This window comes from Petaurus breviceps, unplaced genomic scaffold, assembly GCF_028583685.1.
Source record: "Petaurus breviceps papuanus isolate PSGF00001 unplaced genomic scaffold, PetGlider_PUasm1.0 90574, whole genome shotgun sequence".
Classification (NCBI taxonomy): Eukaryota; Metazoa; Chordata; class Mammalia; order Diprotodontia; family Petauridae; genus Petaurus; species Petaurus breviceps.
This window is the reverse complement of record NW_027187277.1, coordinates 1,474,587-1,494,466: the sequence shown is the minus strand read 5'-3', so window position 1 is coordinate 1,494,466 and position 19,880 is coordinate 1,474,587. Positions and strand designations below refer to the sequence as shown.

At 37.3% G+C, this 19,880-nt stretch overlaps 1 protein-coding gene across 1 annotated transcript in view; it reads left to right on the top strand.

The window, feature by feature from the left end:
• PHEX (phosphate regulating endopeptidase X-linked) overlaps positions 1-19,880 on the top strand; it is a 303,310-nt gene that overhangs the window by 244,769 nt on the left and 38,661 nt on the right. The window contains exons 16-17 of the mRNA XM_069063406.1: positions 14,162-14,216; positions 18,882-18,953. Of these exons, the coding sequence (XP_068919507.1) occupies positions 14,162-14,216; positions 18,882-18,953 (127 nt within the window). The remainder of the gene's footprint in view (positions 1-14,161; positions 14,217-18,881; positions 18,954-19,880) is intronic.

Here is a 19,880-nt window from a genome sequence, read left to right as displayed (position 1 = left end):
ACCAAGAAAGAAAATCCAAGTTTGTCTCACTGTTACCAGGAACACAAGATCTTAGAGGCTGAGAGAGGCTGTATGCAGTAGGTTAAAGGAGAGTAGGGGTGGTTTCATGCCTCTGTCACCAAAGAACCATGGATGGTGGTAGCAAAGAAGTGAACTTAGGCTCATTGTCACTTTCTAATAATTAGAGCTACCTCAAAGCAGAGTGGGCTACCCAGGGAGGTAGTGGCATTCCCTTTATTGGAGCTTTTCAGGCAGAGGTTAGAATGTCTGCTTTGTTGCAGAGCAGTTCCTTGTTCAGTCACAGTTTGGACTCAGTGGCCTCAGAGGTCCTTACAGACTTGGAAGCTCTATGATTCTCTGCTTCTGTCATCTCCATGAGTCCCTTGGAATTCCCCTAATGATTCCTAGCTTAAAAAAATTAATTAGGATCATATTGTAGTCTATGCCACACATCCTATTTAGCCCTGAAAAGGTTGACCTAAACTTGAGAATTCAATAAAATTCACTGTGCAAATTTAGAAATTTTATGTGGGGGTGGGGAGAGGGACTCAAATTAAAGAGTGATGAAACCAAAGGGAAAATAGGTTTATTTACTAGAAGACTAATTAAGCAATCTAAATGAAATACTTAAGTGCTTGAAAGGCAGTTCTGAAGACCTTAAATGTGCATAAACTACTAATAAAACTCATCAAAACCAGTCTCAGGAGGTGAAACCCATTTGAGCACGTTCCTCAAAAAATTCTTCACAGATGGCTATTCACTGTTGAGATGCAGCTGGATCCCCAGTTGCAGACTTCCAACCATCCCAAGAAAACAATTACGAAGGAACCTTAATAAAAACCCTAAGCTATACAGCTCACAGAAGTGGGTTGATTTACCAAATGGTCTAGCAAGGGAATTTGAAAGCCTTACTTGCCTCCCTTAGCCAGAGAGTGAAATTGAAAAATCTGGGGACAAAAAACTTGCCATTTTTACAAAAACAAATACTTCTTTCTTCTTACATCATGTCTGGCATGTGTCCTTGGCTGATACCTGGAAATTCCAGATTCACTGTTTTTTTTTTTTATGAAATAGAAAAATAATTTTTTTGATCAAACTTTTATGTTCCAGAATGAGGGAATACACTTTCTTTTCTTTTTTTGAAAAGGGTATTTAAAAATTATTATTATTTTTTTTTGGTCTGGGCAGTGGTATACCCCTGTGATCATTGATAAACCAAGGAGACTGAAGGTGATAGATTCCTGGACTTCAGGATTTCTGAACTGCAGTCAAGCAAAAACTGATCAGGTGTCCAAACTAAGTTGGGCACCAATGTAATGCCCTTCCCCCCCCACCATGGGAGGAGCTGGCTACCAGGCTGACTATGATGGGGTGAACCAGTCCAGGTCAGAAACCAAGCAGGCCAAAACTTCCAAGCAGATCATAAGTGGGATTCTTTAGCTGTTGCACAGAAATTCCAGCCCAGGCAAGATAGGTAGAGCCAACATAAAAAAAAATGATTTTACAAAAAGCCTTTTTAATGCTTAATAGCATTTTTTATTTTAAATTTAATTTTATTATTACAAATGAACAGATGTTTATTTTTCTGCTTCTCCCCCTCCCTCTCCCTTATCAGAAAAAACAAAGAACAAAAACCAAAACTAAACATCTGTAACAAACATACAGAGTTAGCCAAATAAATTTTGACATGGCATCAGCCATGTTGAAAACAATGTCTCATTCTGATATCTTTTATTTACGCTTCACTTCACTTTCATTTCTGAATATATTTCCACCCAATCATCAAACCATCACTTGTAACAAAGATTGAGGAAGAAAAAAAGTTCAAAATGGACCAACACATTGACTGTGCTTAACAATGTATGTAATATTCCATACCCATAGTCCCTCACCTCTTTAATTATGGGAGAGAAGTATATTTCTCTCATCTCTTGGACTAGGATTGGTTATGATCTATAAAGAATTCAGTTGTGTAATTTTAGTCGTAAAGAAATACATTTAAACAAAATGGATTTTTCGTTCCTCCTTCTCTTGCTTTCCCAGAAGCACATAGTAGGTACCGTATAAAAATATGTATTCCCTTCCCTTATGCTCTATAGCATGGGAGAAAAAAAGTCGTGCTCCTTATATTCTAGACTTTTCGACAGGTACTTACTAACTGAACACCATAGTTGTGCCTGTAACTGGTTAATCACTATCAGTACCTTTAAATACATACCGTGTTTCCCCGATAATAAGACCTATCCTGAAAATAAGCCCTCCCCTTACTGTGTAAGATTCCTTTAAAATAAGCCCTCCCCCAAAAATAAGCCCTATTGAGATTGCTACTGTAGTGAAGGTGATCCCCTGCGCTACACGGTACCCTCTGTATGCACCGTCCCCCGTGTCCCCCCCCCCCCGTGAAACGCACGCCGCGCTCCGAGCTGCATCCAATCAGAGCTGCAGCAGTGAGCACGTCATCCTGTTCTTCCCCAGTGATTTGCTTGCTGGTGCCATTGAGAGCAGTGCCACGGAGGAGAGCTGAGGCAGGACAACATAAGCCCTCCCCTGAAAATAAGCCCTCTGGTGTTTTTCTTTCCAGAAAAAAAAAATAAGACAGTGTCTTATTATCGGGGAAACACGGTAGCATTAATTGAGAAACATTTATTAAGCACCAACTGTGTACCAGACACTGTTCTAGGTACTGTACTGACTTAATGATCTCTAATTACAATGAGTTTACATTCTAATGGGGAAGACAATAAAAACATACACAAATATAGAGAATATAATAGATAAAAACAAATTTAATATTTATACACACATTAGTTAACAAAAAAGTAGCATGATCAGTGTCTTCATGAATGGACTCAAAGGTAAAGATCAATGTAGAACATAAGGTATTGAACATTGTGACATGAGGTAACATCATAATTAGTAAAGGGGGAATTACTTTCATCGAAACCTTAAGGTTTCAAGCCAAGCACATACTATGGAAAAGTGAGAGTCCGAGGAGGGGGATGTTTTAGGAAGCTGCTTCCTATAAATCAGATCTAAACAGATGGGTAATACAGCAGGAAACAGCAGGAAGATAGCAGATGGCCAAGATGGCCAAGTTGTCTCTTGCTGTATCACTTGACATGAGTCACATCTGTTAGAACTCTGCACTTTCTGGTGAAAGAAGAGGTTGACATTCATACAACCTCTAAAAGATGCCAGTAATTATATAAAGATGAAAATTATCATTATCAGGAGTGATTGCAAGATCCCCTCATAATGCAAATATAAAATGGTCTATCAATACAAAAGGATTGCTTTGCTCTAATGAGTAATGCTACTTTTCAGATCTGATTACAACAAATAATCCCGAACAGCAAAAGCTTTCCCATGTGGATGGTCAGACCAAACTCTCGAGTGATTACAAACCCCTTCTGTTAGACCCTGCAAATATCCTGGCACTTCATGCAATTGGAACAATGTCATTTGCAAACAGGAGGAAGTGGAGGATTTCACCATCCACAGGAAATCTGTCTTTAAAACAGAATCTCTTCTGGATCTCTTCTGTCACAGTAGTGAACACTTTAGTGAGCATATTCTTCCTATTTATGCTCAGAAGAGGGTCACTGACCCCCTTTTCAAGGAATCTTGAACAATTTTAATGGATTAATGGGCAACACTTTGTTGAAAAAACAGCCAGCAAGGTGGTGTTTTGCCTATGAACTGCTTTTTCATAACTGTCAAACAATAACCATAGTGAAGTCTTATGTTCTCTACATCTCCAAGTAAGTGATGAAATAGTAAAGATGTGATTGACTGTTGAATACCAATTTGCAAAGGCCAGCTTGTTCTATACTTGTTCCATCTTTTAAAAAGGATGTTCTCCATTCATGTATAATTGAGTCATAACAATTTCATATAAAGGGGAAAACAGGTATATGAGTCGGTAGTAATTGATGATCTCTTAGTTGCCTTTTTTTGGATATTAATAAAGTTTGAGATTTTCACATACATTAGCTATCTTCCCTCTTCCTTATGCATTATATATCATTCCCTAAATGTCCTAAAGTTGTCACTGAGACTGTAAACTCCTTTAGGGTAGTGACTATTTTTTGCCTCTTATTATATCCCCAGCTCTTAGCAGAGCACCTGGTATATAGTAGGTACTTAATAAATGTGTATCAAATCTCAAACATAGATCTCCTCTATATATTTGGTCCAATCAAACTTCTTTTTTCATCTTTGTTCTCTTTAGTGCTATTTATACATCCCCTATAAACACATTTGGGACCAAGATGTTAGGAATTAAATATAGTGGTTCCAGATTTTTACAGAGAAAACTATTTGTTGAAATGATTTTTATAAATCTTTTAAATCTTTATTCTGTTGTGGTCCTCCTTCTGTTCTTCTGGTTTTTGTTTTGTTTTGTTTGCCCTTAAACTCCCTTGGGATTGGGGCGGCCAGGTAGCACAGCGAATAAGAGCACCGGCTTCAATGTTGAGAAGACCTGGAGATCTAATCCTGGGCTCAGACACTTAGCACCCACCCAGAAACACCTGGCCGTGTAACCTTGAGCAAGTTACTTTACCCCAATTGCTTAGGGGTGGCCAGGTGGCTCAGCGAGTAAGAGCACCGGCTCCAGTGTCGGGATGACCTGGATCAAATCTGGGCTCAGATACTCAGCACCACACCCAGAAATAACTGGCCGTGTAACCTTGAGCAAGTTACTTAACCCCGATTGCTTAAAAAAAAAAATAAACTCCCTTGGGATGACTTTGCTTAGTTGAGTGTCTTGCCAAACTTTCTTTAAACTGGTTTTATGTTCCATTGTTTCATGATATGACACTGCTCAAATTGTCTATCATTGCTTCTTTACAAGATTTTACAAATAAGTTTATTTTATAACCTAGTATTGCCTTTGGCAACCATCTCACTCCATTTGAAAGACATTAGTTGACTAAGGTAGTTTCTTAGTGCTTTGGGGCTCCTTATTATAACGACTAATTTTGCCAATTGATTAAATCTAAAATTATTTTAATTGGTGCCAGTGTTATTTCTCTTGTCCATTTTGATGACCAATTACTTGTTTAAGCAGTTTGGGAACTTTATTTCATTTGTATATTATGTCTTTTGCCTATTATTATTCTTTCTTTTAGCTTTTTGCTAATTCTGAGTTTAGCTCTGATATGTCAGTGGTCTGAGTATATGTAAACAAATGATCAGGGATATCTCCCACATTAGTTATGGGTCTTTTCTAGTTCACTAAAATATAATCAGTTTTGTTTTTAGCAATGATATTTGGTGCTCTGACGTCTAGAACCTACCAATTCTTAGAGAAAAAAACTACCATTCTTGATATAGAGGTATGAGATTTTCCTGATTCCCCCAACTTCTAATACCCTCCCTCCCCAAACAACCTGTATTTAACTACCTTATATTTATGCTCCGTATATCTTTATATGCACTTGCTGTGTTTCCCATCAAAATGTATCTTCAGTTTGAGTTAGGAATTTCATTCTTTATACTTGTATCCCCAGAGCCTATCATGGTGCCTGCAAGTAGTAGACACTTAGAGACTTGTAAATTGATGTGGCTTCTATGTAATTGACAAGTCTCTGGCCTCTCTCATTCCTTCTTCTGGCATCATATTTTCCTATATATTTAGAATTGTATAATTGTATTTCATACAATTGCACTTAAGTCATTGAGTAAAGAGGACATATTTATTTAATTTGGAAGATCTTTTCAAGTTCATTTGAGAACTTTTATACTTTATCTTCAGAAACTACTGTTGGTGAATAAACTGTAATTATTTTCATGATAATTTTTTCAAAAATAATTATCATTAGCATTGTAATATGTGATGTCCAAAACTTTGGGGTATACCAATTTAGAGACAGTATGGCATAGTGGCTAGGACATTGGCCTTGGAGCCAGGGAGACTTGGGTTAAATATTGTCTCAGATGTTTACTAGTAAATCTGGGCAAGTTGCTTAACCACTCAGAGACTTGTTTGTTTATTTGTAAATTAAGGGGGTCTCTGAGGTCCCTAACAACACTCAAACTATGGTCCTATGAACTTCTTTATTTGCCTAAGTGATACTTTTCAGACATCCTTCCTTTTATCTGCAACTTGCTTATTCCCTTCCTTCCTTTTCTGGCTTCATTTGTAGGAAAAAAATGTCAAGCTGTAGATGCAGAGACAAAAATGAAACGGTTCCTGTCATCATTATGGAATTTATATTTATCTCTGAGTTAGAGGAGGAGGGAAGTAATATGAAACTTGTACACTAATAAGGACAGGAGGATTTTAAAGGAAGGGTCCATATAATGGACTCAAGGAATATTTGAGGAGTCAGGGAATATTTTGTTCTGTGTGGATCAGGGAAATCTGTTGAAGGATCTGGTTTTATTTTGATTCTTACAGAAGGATAAAGATTCTGTAATATGAAGACACAGTGCATTCCAGGCATGGAGTTCATTCCTTTTGAATATATAATAAAGTTATCATGTGAAAGTTACATGATAAGTATTTATTATCCAGCTACCATATGCCAGGGGCTAGGAATACAAGGTTAAAGAAGTAAACATGCAAGGAGTTTATATTCTCAGTGGGAAAACAAGAAGTACATATACAAGTAAATATACAATATAAATATAGAGAGAATAAATTTAAGACTATTAAATATAAGGTGTGTGGATGAATACATAAAAATAGGAAATGGTGTAGCAAGTTTGTGCATCAGCTAGTTGTCCAGTTTGGTTGCAATATAGAAGGGATGAAGGATACTGATATGAATTAAGACTGATAATGTGGGATTGTAAATAAGCTAAAGATTTTGTATTTTATTCTAGAAACAATAGGGAGTTACTGAAGATTTCTGAGCTGAAGAGTGACATTATCTGTGGCTCAGGAAGATTATTTTGGCAGCTATATGAAGGATTGGTCCAGAGAGAGGACAGAGTATGGACAGGGAGAACAAATTGAGAAGCTACTGTAATAGTCTAGGTGACTGTTGCCAAAATGATTTTCCTTAAGCACAGATTTGACCATCTCATTTCATACCACCCACTCCAGTGGTTCCCAATTGCCTCTCAAAAATAAACACTTCTGTTTAGCTTTTAAAGCTTTTCACAACTTGGACCCAAATTACCTTTCCAGTTGATTCTACTCCCACACTCTGTAATCAAGCCAAGCTGACCTTCTCTCTGTACTTCACACATAGCACTCCATCTCCTCTTTTTGTGCCTTGGTATACTGGCTGTTCCCTGTTCCTGAAATGCATTTCCTATGTCAGACAATCCCTCTTCTCCTTTAAGAGGAAACTCAAGCACCACTTTCTATGTAAACCCTTTCCTGATCAACCCAAATTACTATTGCCTCCCTCCCACAATTACCTTATATTTAACAATCTTAAATTTGTCTCTTTATATTTATTCTGTATAGTCACTTGTATATGTACTTCTTTTTTTTTCTTTTTGGAGGGCAGGGTAATTGGGGTTAAGTGACTTGCCCAAGGTCATATGGCTAGTAAGTGCTAAGTGTCTGAGGCCACATTTGAACTCAGGTCCTCCTGACTCCAGGGCTGGTGCTTTATTCAATGTGCCACCTAGCCACTCCTGTATATGCAATTCTTGTCTCTCCTTTGAGACTGTAAGGAATTTGCATATAGGAATGTTTCCTTCTTTGTACTTGTATTCCCAGACCTTGGTACATAATGCTTAATAAATACTTGTTATCATGTAACTTTCTACATGATAATTTTATTACATATTTAAAAGGAATACTAAGTTGTACCTAATAGAATTGCAGTTTCATGTGCAATCATCTTTTTTTTTTTCTATTCTACTATGCTATGGAAATACTTGTTTTATTTCTTAGGTTCAGAATAAAATATAAAAAATTAAAAAAAATACTTGTTGATTGATTCTAATAGAAATTGGCAAAGATTAGCCCCCATAACTGCCTTCTAATAGGGTTCATTGTTGTTTGTTCTTTTTATGACTAAGTGCAGTTCACATCATAAGTGTGTTGTTAATAGACCTTTCAGAGCATGTTGCTATATTGGTAGGCTTTGAATACCCCTTTATATTTCTTTGCATTGTATGGGGCTGATTGGCCTGTGTTTGGACAGGCTGGCTCTAAGTCCAATGCCCTTATAGCTGACATGAACCTCACTATGTACACCTTAATATTCCTCAGAGCCCATTTTATGATTCTAGGGTTGGTTAGTTGAGAGGCAATCTTCATCCCTTTTTGCTTTTTTGGCTCATAGTAGGTTTCAAAGGTTATTAATTCAATAATACTGATGCTTCTGAAGCAGCCAAACAATAAAGTGTCAGGAATAAAATAATTCAAATTTAAGATTAGGTTAGGTCTTCTGGAGGTTTCTGGTTGTTTTTTTTTTCTTTTTAAATTTCAGCTTTTCTTTTTAAAGAATAAAAGAAAAAAAAAAGAAAAAGCTAGCTATTTGGGTTCAGGAGATTTGGCAGTGAACATTGAAGTCACTGTCATCTTTTTGGATCTAGTCAGTCCCAAAAACCAAAAGTAAAAAGGAGGTGTGAACACATTCAACTTAATGAGAAAGACTGAATCCTAATTAGTATCATGTAAGTGTGAATAACAATAATAAAACCTCTCAAATACCAGAAAAACCTTAGAAGTTAATGGTTTCAAAAGACGGTTATAGCCCTTTTAGCTCTAACTATGCAGATGAGCAAGTTGGAGAAGATAAGAAGGTTAAATTATGTGCCTAGGATCTCATAGGTCAGTAGACAAATAATAGGTGATAGTTATGAGCTTAATGAAGAGTTTCTAGGACTGGAGGAATATGTTCTAAATTCTAGACATATTTGTTGCCTCAGTTGTGTTTGATCCTCTTATTCCTTATCACAAGAGCATAGGTTTACAACTGACCTTAGAGGTCATTTCGTCCAACCCTTTCATTTTACAGATAAGGAAAACAAAGCCCAGAGAAGTTAAGTAGACTCTGATCATAGTGTTAGGGAGGCCAAGGTTTCAATTCAGGTTTTTGGATTCCAAATCCATTGTGTTTTTCACTAGACTAGGATGCCTCATGCCTTTATAGCTCAACAACGTCTATCTTTCCAAAGCATTTTTTTTTTGGGGGGGGTGGAGGTGATTGGTACAGAAGGTTGGGAAGAGTAAGAGGATGAGGAGTCATAATTTCCCAATTCTACATAAAACAATAAAGGACTTTCCTTTGTGAACTTATGACACTCTGGTCCCTGATCTGTGGGTCAAAGAATTAAAATAGATGTATGAAGGGAAATAGCAAATTCATGTCTTATATGAAATAAGAACCAAAGTCCATTTACAGAGATACCCCATTCTTTAAAGCAGGAGTTAACTTTTATTAATGTCCTAGATCCCTTTGGCAGATTGATGAAGTCTATGGACCCCTTCTCAAAATACTATTTTAACCACATTAAATAAAATAATTAAGATAAAAAAGTTACCAATCACATTTATATTCAGGTATCAGGATATATATTTATTTTTAATAAGTTCATTGACCCTGGGTTAAGAACTTCCACTAAAGAAGTTGTTGTTGCCTCTAAATTCTCTGCTTTTAAGTATCTCAATCTTTCTCTCACTTGTTTCTTGTTCATCCATGTTTTCTGATGGGCAAAGAACTTCATAAATATATGCTTTATACAGACTCTAGTCTGCAGTAATAGCAATACTACCAGAATGGCAGAAGCTTTCAAAAGGAAAAGTTAGATAATCAAACACATCCTGAGTTTGCTATTGAACAGTGATACTTCAGAGAGTAAGTATACTATTAAATGTATCAATATACTTTGATGTTGTATAATGATTCTCATAGAATCGTAGGTCAATTCAACTCCATTCTCTCCTTCTAGCATAAAAATATGCCTTCTGCCATCTCCCCACTTCCCCCTCCAGGAATGGAATTTTAAAATCCTGCTGCCACTGCTGCCTGTGGAGGGGGTGTGAGAGAGACTAAACATGTTTCTCCTGTTAAGGCATAGAGCTCTCTCCTTAGAAAGGATGATGATAGCAATTTCTATGAAACATGGGCTGGAGAGACAGACTAAACATAGATTATTTTAAAAGCACAAAAGGTATATTATGAAGAAGGAAGCTATCAAATGCTCTCACCCCCACTGATGCTTTATTATAGCAGTATAAAAGTTGGCATATATTTTGCATATGGTCAATTAGAACCTAACCTTTAAGTATTGGGCTCATGTACTTACTGGAATTCTAATTCCGTAAAAGAGTGACATTGTGGAATCTGACATCTGGAAGGGGCGGTAGTGGTCACCTAATTCATCTTGCAACTGATGCTGGAATCCTTTCTGCAACCTCTTCTGTTTGGCCCACAGAGAAAAGATTTGCTCAGAAACAGAAGGTTTTTTTTTTCCCTTTTGTTTTTCACTTAAAAATTCCTTTACTTGGAGATTAATTGGCAACATGCATCTGTGTAAGGAAAGGTAGGCACCTTTGAGCTATAAAGACATGTTGCATCCTGGTCTAGTGGAAAACACATTGGATTTGGAATCCAAAAACCTGAGTTCAAATATTGGCCACCCTAACACCACGATCAGAGTCTACTTAACTTCTTCAGGCTTTATTTTCCTTATCTGTAAAATGAAAGAATTGGACTAAATGACCTCTAAGATCAGTTGTAAATCTATGCTGCTGTGATTGGGGGACCACTTTTTCTTGGGAGTCATGTGAGAGACTGTGCTTTCCTAGGGAGATTTCTTGTGTCCATGACTGTGTTGTTCAACTGTCCTGATGTCTGGGCACAATTAACACTATTAGAGAGCTGATGTAGGATGATTTTGTGCATTTGGCTTAAGCACCATCTCCCACATAAGGTCTTTCCTGACATTTAACTTATATTTGCTTTGAGTTTTTGTTTCATTTATTCTATCTTGGGTAGCTAAGGGGCACAGTGGACAGAGTCCTGGCCCTGGAGTCAGGAAGACTCATTTTCCTGAGTTCACATCTGGCCTCAGACACTTACTAGCTATATGATCCTAGGCAAATAATGCTGTTTGCCTCAGTTTCCTCATCTGTAAAATGATCTGGAGAAGGAAATGGCAAATCACTCCAGTATCTCTGCCAAGAAAGCCCCAAATGGGGTCATGGAGAGTCAGAAACAACTCAACAAATATATTGTATATACTGATGTGTGTACATGTTGTTGGGCAGGCATGTTTCTTTTTTAGTCTTTGTCTCCATAGTGCCTAGCACAGTGCCTGCCACATAGTAGATACTTAGCCACTGTTTCTTGGTTAAGTTCATTATAGAATCTAAGAACATGGCACGGTGTAGCAGCATTGCTGGGGAAATGAGAAAGAAGACATTGACCACATTCCACTTCTTTTTTTTCCAAGCAAAAGGAAAATATTCTTTCTCTGTGCTTCAGTATTTGTATTTAATTCCAGAGGGGGTAGGTGAGAGAATTCAATAAATTGTAGTGAACCTCAAGGAGAAAGGGGGCATTAAAGCATGAAAAAGCATGAAACAAGTGGTGGGGAAAATCTGAAGTCAAAGAAAAAAAAAAGGACAAAGATATATAGAGTGAGTGCAGGAGAAGACTATGAAAAAGGAAAACACTCTTCATTTTTTATTTTCCAGTTCTGCTTAATACAACTTATCTACTCCAAAAGATAAGATATTGAGTTGACCCTGTGGGGATTTGGAATTCTCATCCTAGCTAGTCTGCATTTGCCAAAAAACTGGTTTAAGCCATTTATCCATTCACTCAAGCAAAGCAGGCAGAGGGGCATCAGATTATTCTTTTTTTATCAGCATTGGGTGCTTTGGACCTGACAAGGTGAACAGATAGAGCTGATCAGAGTAACGTCATGGCAGAGGCATGTGATTTTGAGACCTGTAATAGTAAATGGCTGAAAAGAGAGGGCATGGAAATGTCAGTTATTTCTTTGCTCTGGGTTTGGAAATGTCTAAGAATTCTGCACACAGTAGTAGCATGTAGGGAGGCCTATGCAATTTAAGGGGTGAATCTGACCAGCTTATTATCTTTCTGCTGATTAAGACCTGTACCAAAATTCGGTTGATAAACAATGGGGAAGGGCATCTTCATTAAAGCATAGAGACTTTTCATCTGTTTTGGACTTTGGAGAATTCTGACACACTGCCTTTTTTTTTCTTTTTTGGAAGGGGGAAAGCAGGTCATTTGGGGTTAAGTGACTTGCCCAAGGTCACATGGCTAGTGTTGAATGTCTGAAGCTGAATTTGAACTTAGATCCTCCTGACTCCAGGGCAGGTGCTCTATTCACTGTGCCACCTGGCTGCCCCCAGACACACTGCTTAAAGAAGAAGTGAGACATTGATTTGCAGAAATCAGAGATATTTGGAAGTCAGTAAATATTATGAAAGCTGGGATGGTACAACCCCTTAAGAAATTTTTGGTCTCTGAAAATCCAGTAGAATATGAACTCCTAGCAAGTGGTGACATTTTTGTTTCCATCATTTCTATCCCTGGTCCTGGCAGTGTCTTACACACAATAGGTACTTAATAAATATTTGTTGAATTGTTGAATAGAAGATATTCGTGACTGACAGATTTTCTGCATGATTGTAAGAGTGAGAGAGAATGAGAATGAGAAAGACAGAGAAACAGAGATAGAGAAACAGAGAGACAAGGAGAAATAAAGAGATATAGAGAGATCATGAACATATAAGACAAAGCACATTCTGAACTGAAGAAATTTGCCTTTTGAAATTAGATTCTACACCTAGAACACTCATAATGCACCATTATTAACAAAACCAGACTGATAGGAATAACCATACTGGCTAACATTTCTGGCATAGGTTTTAAGTTTTACAAAGTGTTTTATCTCTCATATATCTTATTTGAATTTCACAATAACCATGTGAAATAATCATTTTACAAATGTGGAAACTAGTCTGGAGAGTTTTTAAGTGACCTGTCCAAGGTCACAGAGCTAGTATGTCATAGAACTGTTGGATCTTAATTCTTTCTACTACATCACACTGCCTCCCCTATGTAAGATCAATTAATCTATCTGGTAATAAAAATATAGACTCTGCCCAATGTCATTAGTTGGCTCCATAAAGACACATTTAGTAACCCCATGTTGTGGAGATAATTAAGTTCATAGGAACAGTTGTGAGGAGGACACACCCAGAGCTGTCCTGGTGAGAATGGGGAAGCCAGGGTTATCTCAATTTGTAGCATGTTTCAGTAATACGATCAGTGGTGGTAATAATGTCCTAAAAATGTTATTCTAAAATGGCGCAGGCCTTGGCAATGTTTTGAAGGATTTTCCCCCTCATGGAGTTGTTCTAAAATAATAACGTCTCCTCACATACTGATGATAATAGTAAATATTTCTATAGTTCTTTAAGGTTTTCAAAGTGCTTTACAAATATCATCTCATTTGATCCTCACAACAACCCTGAGAAGTAGGTACTATTTTTAATCTCCATTTTTACAGAAGGGGAAATTGAGGCAAGCAGAGGTTAAGTGGCTTGCCCAGGATCACACTGCTAGTAAATGTCTAAGGCTGAATTTGAGCTCAGGACTACCTTACTCCAGGTCCAATGCTCTATCCACTGTACCACCTAGCTGCCTCTAAGTTCTGATCCCATTGGTGTCAAATGAAAATTAAAGAAAGACTGGAGAGGGAAGAGAATAGAGTTCAATTTCTCCTCCATCTGAAAAAAAGGTAAAACAAAATTTAAGCCCCTAAATCAAACCAATCCTTCAATGTGACTGATTCTAGAGTTTCTGCTTTAGATGAATAAAGGGCTTTACAGATGCTTTCTCCTTTCTTTGGTAAACTAATCTTGGAATATTGTGATTAAAATAACCCAAAGTACATATAGAAATGGAGGGTTGTTTACATAGGGCAAAAGTATTTATTGTCTTCTCTATAAGTAAAATTATTAGATAACCAAATGCCTAAAATGGGAGGATCCAGGAGAGAAAGTTCCAGCAGGCTGGAATGTTGCCATTTTTAACTTCCAAGCAAGGAATCTTGATGGTGCTTTGAAAGGGTTATTTCAAATGAAGTTGCAGAATTATAGTTGGAAGTTAGGAGACTTCCCTAAATACTAGGAATGCCCAATAGCCCAAAACTCAGATAGAAAGAAGCACAAATGTTTAAATTCACTTCATTTTTCTTCTCCCAGGGTTTCCAGCAGGGGAACTCCAAAAGCCTTTCTTCTGGGGAACAGCATATCCACGGTAAGTAAAGAAAAAAAGTGCTTTTTTATTTAAAGGATGAAATAATTGATCAAGAAAGAGAGGGTAAAATAAAAGAACAAAGCAAATGCATTTTGAATTCCATGAATATATTGCCTACTAAAATAATAATATTAATAACATTTATAAAGATTTGGAATTTATAAAACACAATATTTTGTTGAATTCTCATGCCAACTCTGCGATAAATGTTGTCACAGTTTTACAGATAAGAAAATTGAGGCTAACTTGCCTAAGGTCATATGTCTAATATCAGAGGCAAGTGTTGATCCTAGGTCTTCCTGGATCAAAGTCCAGCATTATATCCATTCCTCTTCATAGCACCATATGATGAATAGAGGCCTTCATATCTGACCAAAAGGGGCATTTATATTTGATGCTGGTGTCTACGGTAGATTGTCTTAGCGCTAAATAAAGGAGGAAGGGGAAAAAGCAAAGATTGTTGGTGAGATTTAGCTATGTTGTAAATAGAGAGAGAGTGTGGAATAGTGGGTAGAGAGCTAGGCTTGACATCAGGAAGATACAGATCCTGCTTTTGGTACTTCCTGGCTATGAGACTTTGAGCAAGTCACCTAATCTCTTGGTATTCCAAGCAACTCTCTAAAACCATACATTTCACAGAAGTTGCCTGTCAGCATTGGTAGAGGGAATCCATCCCTGGGAGCTCTCTATGCTGATGAAATCATCGGTCTAGATTAAAAAAAAAGTGTGTGTGTGTGTGTGTGTGTGTGTGTGTCTGTCTGTCTGTTTGTGTGTGTGTGTGTGTGCGTTGTATAATGATATTGCATATAATTGGCTGAAACAAATCCTATTTTCCTAGTGCCTTATGGTTTTCAAAGGGAGGTAACACAAGTATTATTATCAGCCCTTTAAAGAGCAGGTTACTGAGACTCAGAGAAAGTAAAGGAATTGCCCAAGGTTAGTATCAGAAGGGAGAGTTAAAGTTATGCATCCTATCTTTATTCATTCATTCAAAAAACATTTCATAAGCACCCACTATGTGCTAGGCACTGTGCTACGCACTGGAATACAAAAAGAGGCAAAAAAAAGACCCTGCCCTCAAGGAGCTTATGGGGGAGACAACATGCAAACACATAGGTGTAAAGCAAGTCATATAAAGGATAAATAGGAAAGAACAAGCAAAGGGAAGTCATTGCAATTAAGAGGGATTGGGAAAGGCTTCCTTCCTCGGGAGGTGTATTTTAGTCGGGACTTAAAGGAAACTTCCTTACTCTCAATTTAGCACCTTTGGCCCTACTCTTAGCCCTGATTCACCTAAAGCTGGCACTAGTTAAGTGCATGGTTCCCCCTTGTCCTGTCCATGCTTCCTGTCTTTTCTGAAGTACAGAAGTCTGGGAGACCTCAGGGCATCTGCCTGCCAGGTAAAATGATCTTTTGATGCTTTGATGGTACCACTTTGTTTTTGAAATCACAGAAGATGTGAGGTTTTTTTTTGTTAATGGATTCTCCAGAATCCTAGGCTGCTTTGCAAACAGGAGAACAACAGTTGATTGTGACTTCAGCATCCTGGTTAAAATGTAATTAGGAAATATTTAACAAAATAATCAACATACAGTATGTTACTTGTTAATATAGCATGTCATATTATATATGATTATATTATAAATTATATATTATGCCATTATTAATATATGAGAAATAATTGAACAAAATAAAAAACAGTGCAGTAGAACATCGGTAATGTTAACATGTCATTTTCTAAGTCATTTAGTGCACAGAGATCCTCACGTACTGTTTGGTGGCCCCCATTTCTATTAGTTTGATATCAATACTTTATTATATCATAAAATCATAGCTTTAAAGCTGGAAGGGAGCTTGGAGGCCATCAAGTCCAACTCACTTTTTAACAGATGAGGAAACTGAGGCCCAGCAAGGCTAGAGGACTTCCCCAAGGTCACACAGCTAGTGTTTATTTGAAGACTTGGGGCCAACTTCAGCCAAAATGATGAGGTATACTTGAAGCTTTTGTTTGGTACCTTCCTACTTCTAGTTTACCACTGCCTTTCTTCACACTTTAGGAATTCCTCTTCTAGTCATTAGGTGAGCTTCTATTTTATTTTTATTCAGTTCTTTCAGTAATGTCCAACTCTTTGTGACCCTATTTGAGGTTTTCTTCACAAAGATACTGGAGTGGTTTGCCATTTCCTTCTGCAGCTCATTTTATACATGAGGAAACTGAGGCAAACAGGGCTAGGTGACTTGCCCAGGGTCACACAGCTAATAAGTTTCTGAGGCAGGATTTAAACTCAGGTCTTCCTGACTTCAGGTCTGAAACTCTACACTGAGTCACCTAGCTGCCTGTGTTCCTGCTGTCCCTCCTCTTTCCCTCCCCATCATAGTCTTCTGCCCAGGTCAGTTCCTCTTGGTCCATGATCTTAACCTTTCCTTCCTAATTCCCTACCCCCACTCCACCCCCCCCCAAAAAAAATAAAATCCAAATTCACCTTGTCTTTTGTCCCATTTCATCTCAGCTGCCTCTAAGATGGGAAACAATCTGATCAATTAATTCCTGAGGAGGTATTAATGACATCTCCTCCAAAATATTTAGCATTAAAACAGAATAATCATGGACATTCTAAATATCAAGAAAGAGCTTACAGATATCTTTGTACTGTTTTTTTTTTTAAACAGGACCATTTGGAAGGAAAGCGCTAGAAAGATATGTTATTTTCAGTCCCAGGACCAGCCCTGGAATCAGTAAAACACTGAACACAGTGTTCAAACCGGTTTTTAAAAGCTGCCAGTGGTACATTTAATGAGCTAGATTTTCTCTGCTGGAAATGAATGATCCGTCCCCTAGCCAGCAAGTCACTATTGAGGAAGTTTATGACTGTATTTAGATTTTAGAAACATGTTTTTATAACATCTTTTCATCTCAAACATTTTCTGACTTTGTTCAGAAAAAGAGAATATGCATTTAACTGAATGGGTTAAATTCTCATATAATTTAATTATATCTATTATAGCTATCTATTTAATTCTATCTATTATTACATCTATCTATGTCTGCCTATAACCCTTGTCCTTAAGCTCTTTGGAAATAGAGAGGAGTTACACACAGATTCAAGAATGTCCTTACTCTAACGCTGCCTCCTCCGTTTCTTCATCTTTAAAATGAGATTTGGTTAAATAGCCCCTAAAGGTCTTTCTGGCTCTAGTTTTGTAACACTACTATCCTTGTATTCATTCCTACTAGTTGCTCCAAAAAGAGACTTGTTAGAGTATCCTCTTCTCCCACGCCCTCATCCCTTCCAGAACAATTGTTTCAGGGCCACTTCCTCTGCCTCTTCAATTCAGCTAGTCTGTCACTCATGTAGAGTCAGGACCCAATGAAGAAAAGGCTATCTTTGGTGCAGAGACCAGGAAAAGCTCTATACCAGGCCCTTGGAAGAGATATACCCCTACTGCTGCTGCTGAAACCCTGCACTATGTAAAATTACACGATAACTCCATGATTGAAATGCATAATTTTACTGTTATTCCTTTAATGAAGGTTTGCAATGATGGAAAAACAGTAGGAAACATTTTTATCAAATGCAAATTACCTTGAAGGAAGGAAGTCACAAAGGAAAGAATGGCTATCAAGGGGAAAAATTAAATCTGAGCGTACTTCCTTGGGTACAGTTGAAACAAACAATTAGTATGTTAAGGGTCATTATGTCCTGTAATAACATGTTACTTCCAAAACTTTAACTGCCGGCTCTCATGGGACAATGGGAATGTCTGTATCCAAGTTTCTTTGGACATCTGTGGTGGTGTGCTGGCAGTACACAGCAAAATATTATGGCATTTTAGACAACTTTAGCCCCTGATCTAAGGAACACATCTCAGGAATTACAGTTTTAAGAGCAAACTTCTTATTGTCCTCTTCTGAAGGTTGGACAACCAAATAAAACAGTCAAGAAGTAGATATAATCTGCCACTTGGAGAATGATTAAATCTCCATTTATGGCTTTCTAGTGCATTAGATGTGATTGTATATAATTTTTTTTGGCTTCTGCAAAGATGAAGGAAATAGTGTTAACACTTCCTTTTGAAAACTTAATGGAAATCTGTTTAATGCTTCACAATCTGTGTCATGCATTTGCAGGCCTGTCTGTCACATAAGCCAGAGGAGAATGATTAGAGCTGACAACATAGAGATCCCTTTTAATCTTTGATCCTTGCTTTTTTGTATGACTACATTAGGAGAACAATTTTATTTTTAGTACTATAGTGTCTTTCTGATGAATTCTCAGATAGAAAATAAATAGCAATGTAAGTGGCAGGACCCTTCCAATCCTGCTGATGACTTAGGTATTTAGACTAAAATGTGTCTATGGGTATATATGTATATATGCATGTGTGGATGTATATGTATTTGCTTGTGTATGCATGTATGTATGTATACATGGGCATACATAGTGTCATACATTGTGCCATGCATATGGGCATAAATTTGTCTTACATTTTGGATTTTTCTGTTTCAATGAGAAAAAACCTGGGTTTTTTCTCCTATTTTGTGAGCATGGGTTATTTTAGATTGTCTTCAATATAGTTGATTTGAAAGAAGGGAGGTATTTGATATTTAGAATATGTCTCTGAGATTCATCCTAACTTTCTCTTCTTTACATGTCTATGTTACAGGTCTCTGAGTTATGGTGCTATAGGAGTCATTGTTGGCCATGAGTTTACCCATGGATTTGATAATAATGGCAAGTAATATTTTGTCTTCTAAAGTTTTCTCATTTTTAGAACAGTGTTGAAGTCATGGGTGTTGATTGTTGCCTTTTGCGATCAGTGGTCAAATTCAGAGAACTCCTCGATAATCAGAGAGGAATGGACATCTCCAGAACAGAAGTTATAGGAATTACTTCCAAATTCAGTTTGTGTACATTCTTTGTTGACAGTCTGAAGGTCTCATCTAAGTGTGTGATGTTGATTTTTAGATATTTGTGAAGGAGGTAGAGTTCCCATTGGGACTTACTGACCCCTGTGGACCAGGTTCTTTGTTTTATATTATTTGCTTTCTTGGCATGGAAATTGAATTAAAACAAATGCAAAGGACTATGTTATCATAATAATGTGTAATAATAATAAGAACATAACTCATAATTCTTTATTGGGTTAGACATTAGGAATTGGCAGCATCTGACATGACAACAAAAGGATAATAATCGTAAAGCATCATCATCCTTTTAAATACATAAACATTATCTACCTTGCCTTTTGGAGAAAAATATTCCTAATTGTACTGCTGACCTTCCAATCCCCTCCTTTATTGGGGAAGAATATTCTTCACTAGAAATGGAGTAATGCGAGTTCTATGTCTTTCCTATAGCCCAAGCAGCTAGGTAGTGCCGTGGATACAGTACTAGGGCTAGAGTCTGGAAGACCTGAATTCAAATCCTATCTTATACACTTATTAGTTGTGTGACCCTGCACAAGTCAAGTCACCTTTTTCTACTGCAGTTTCTTCAACTGTAAAATGGGAATAATAATATCACCTACTTGTAGGGTTGTTATGAGGATTTAATTAGATAATATTTCTAGAGCAATTAGCATGTTTCCCAGATAATAGTGTTTAATAAATGAGCGTTTCCTTCCTTCCTTCCTTCCTTCCTTCCTTCCTTCCTTCCTTCCTTC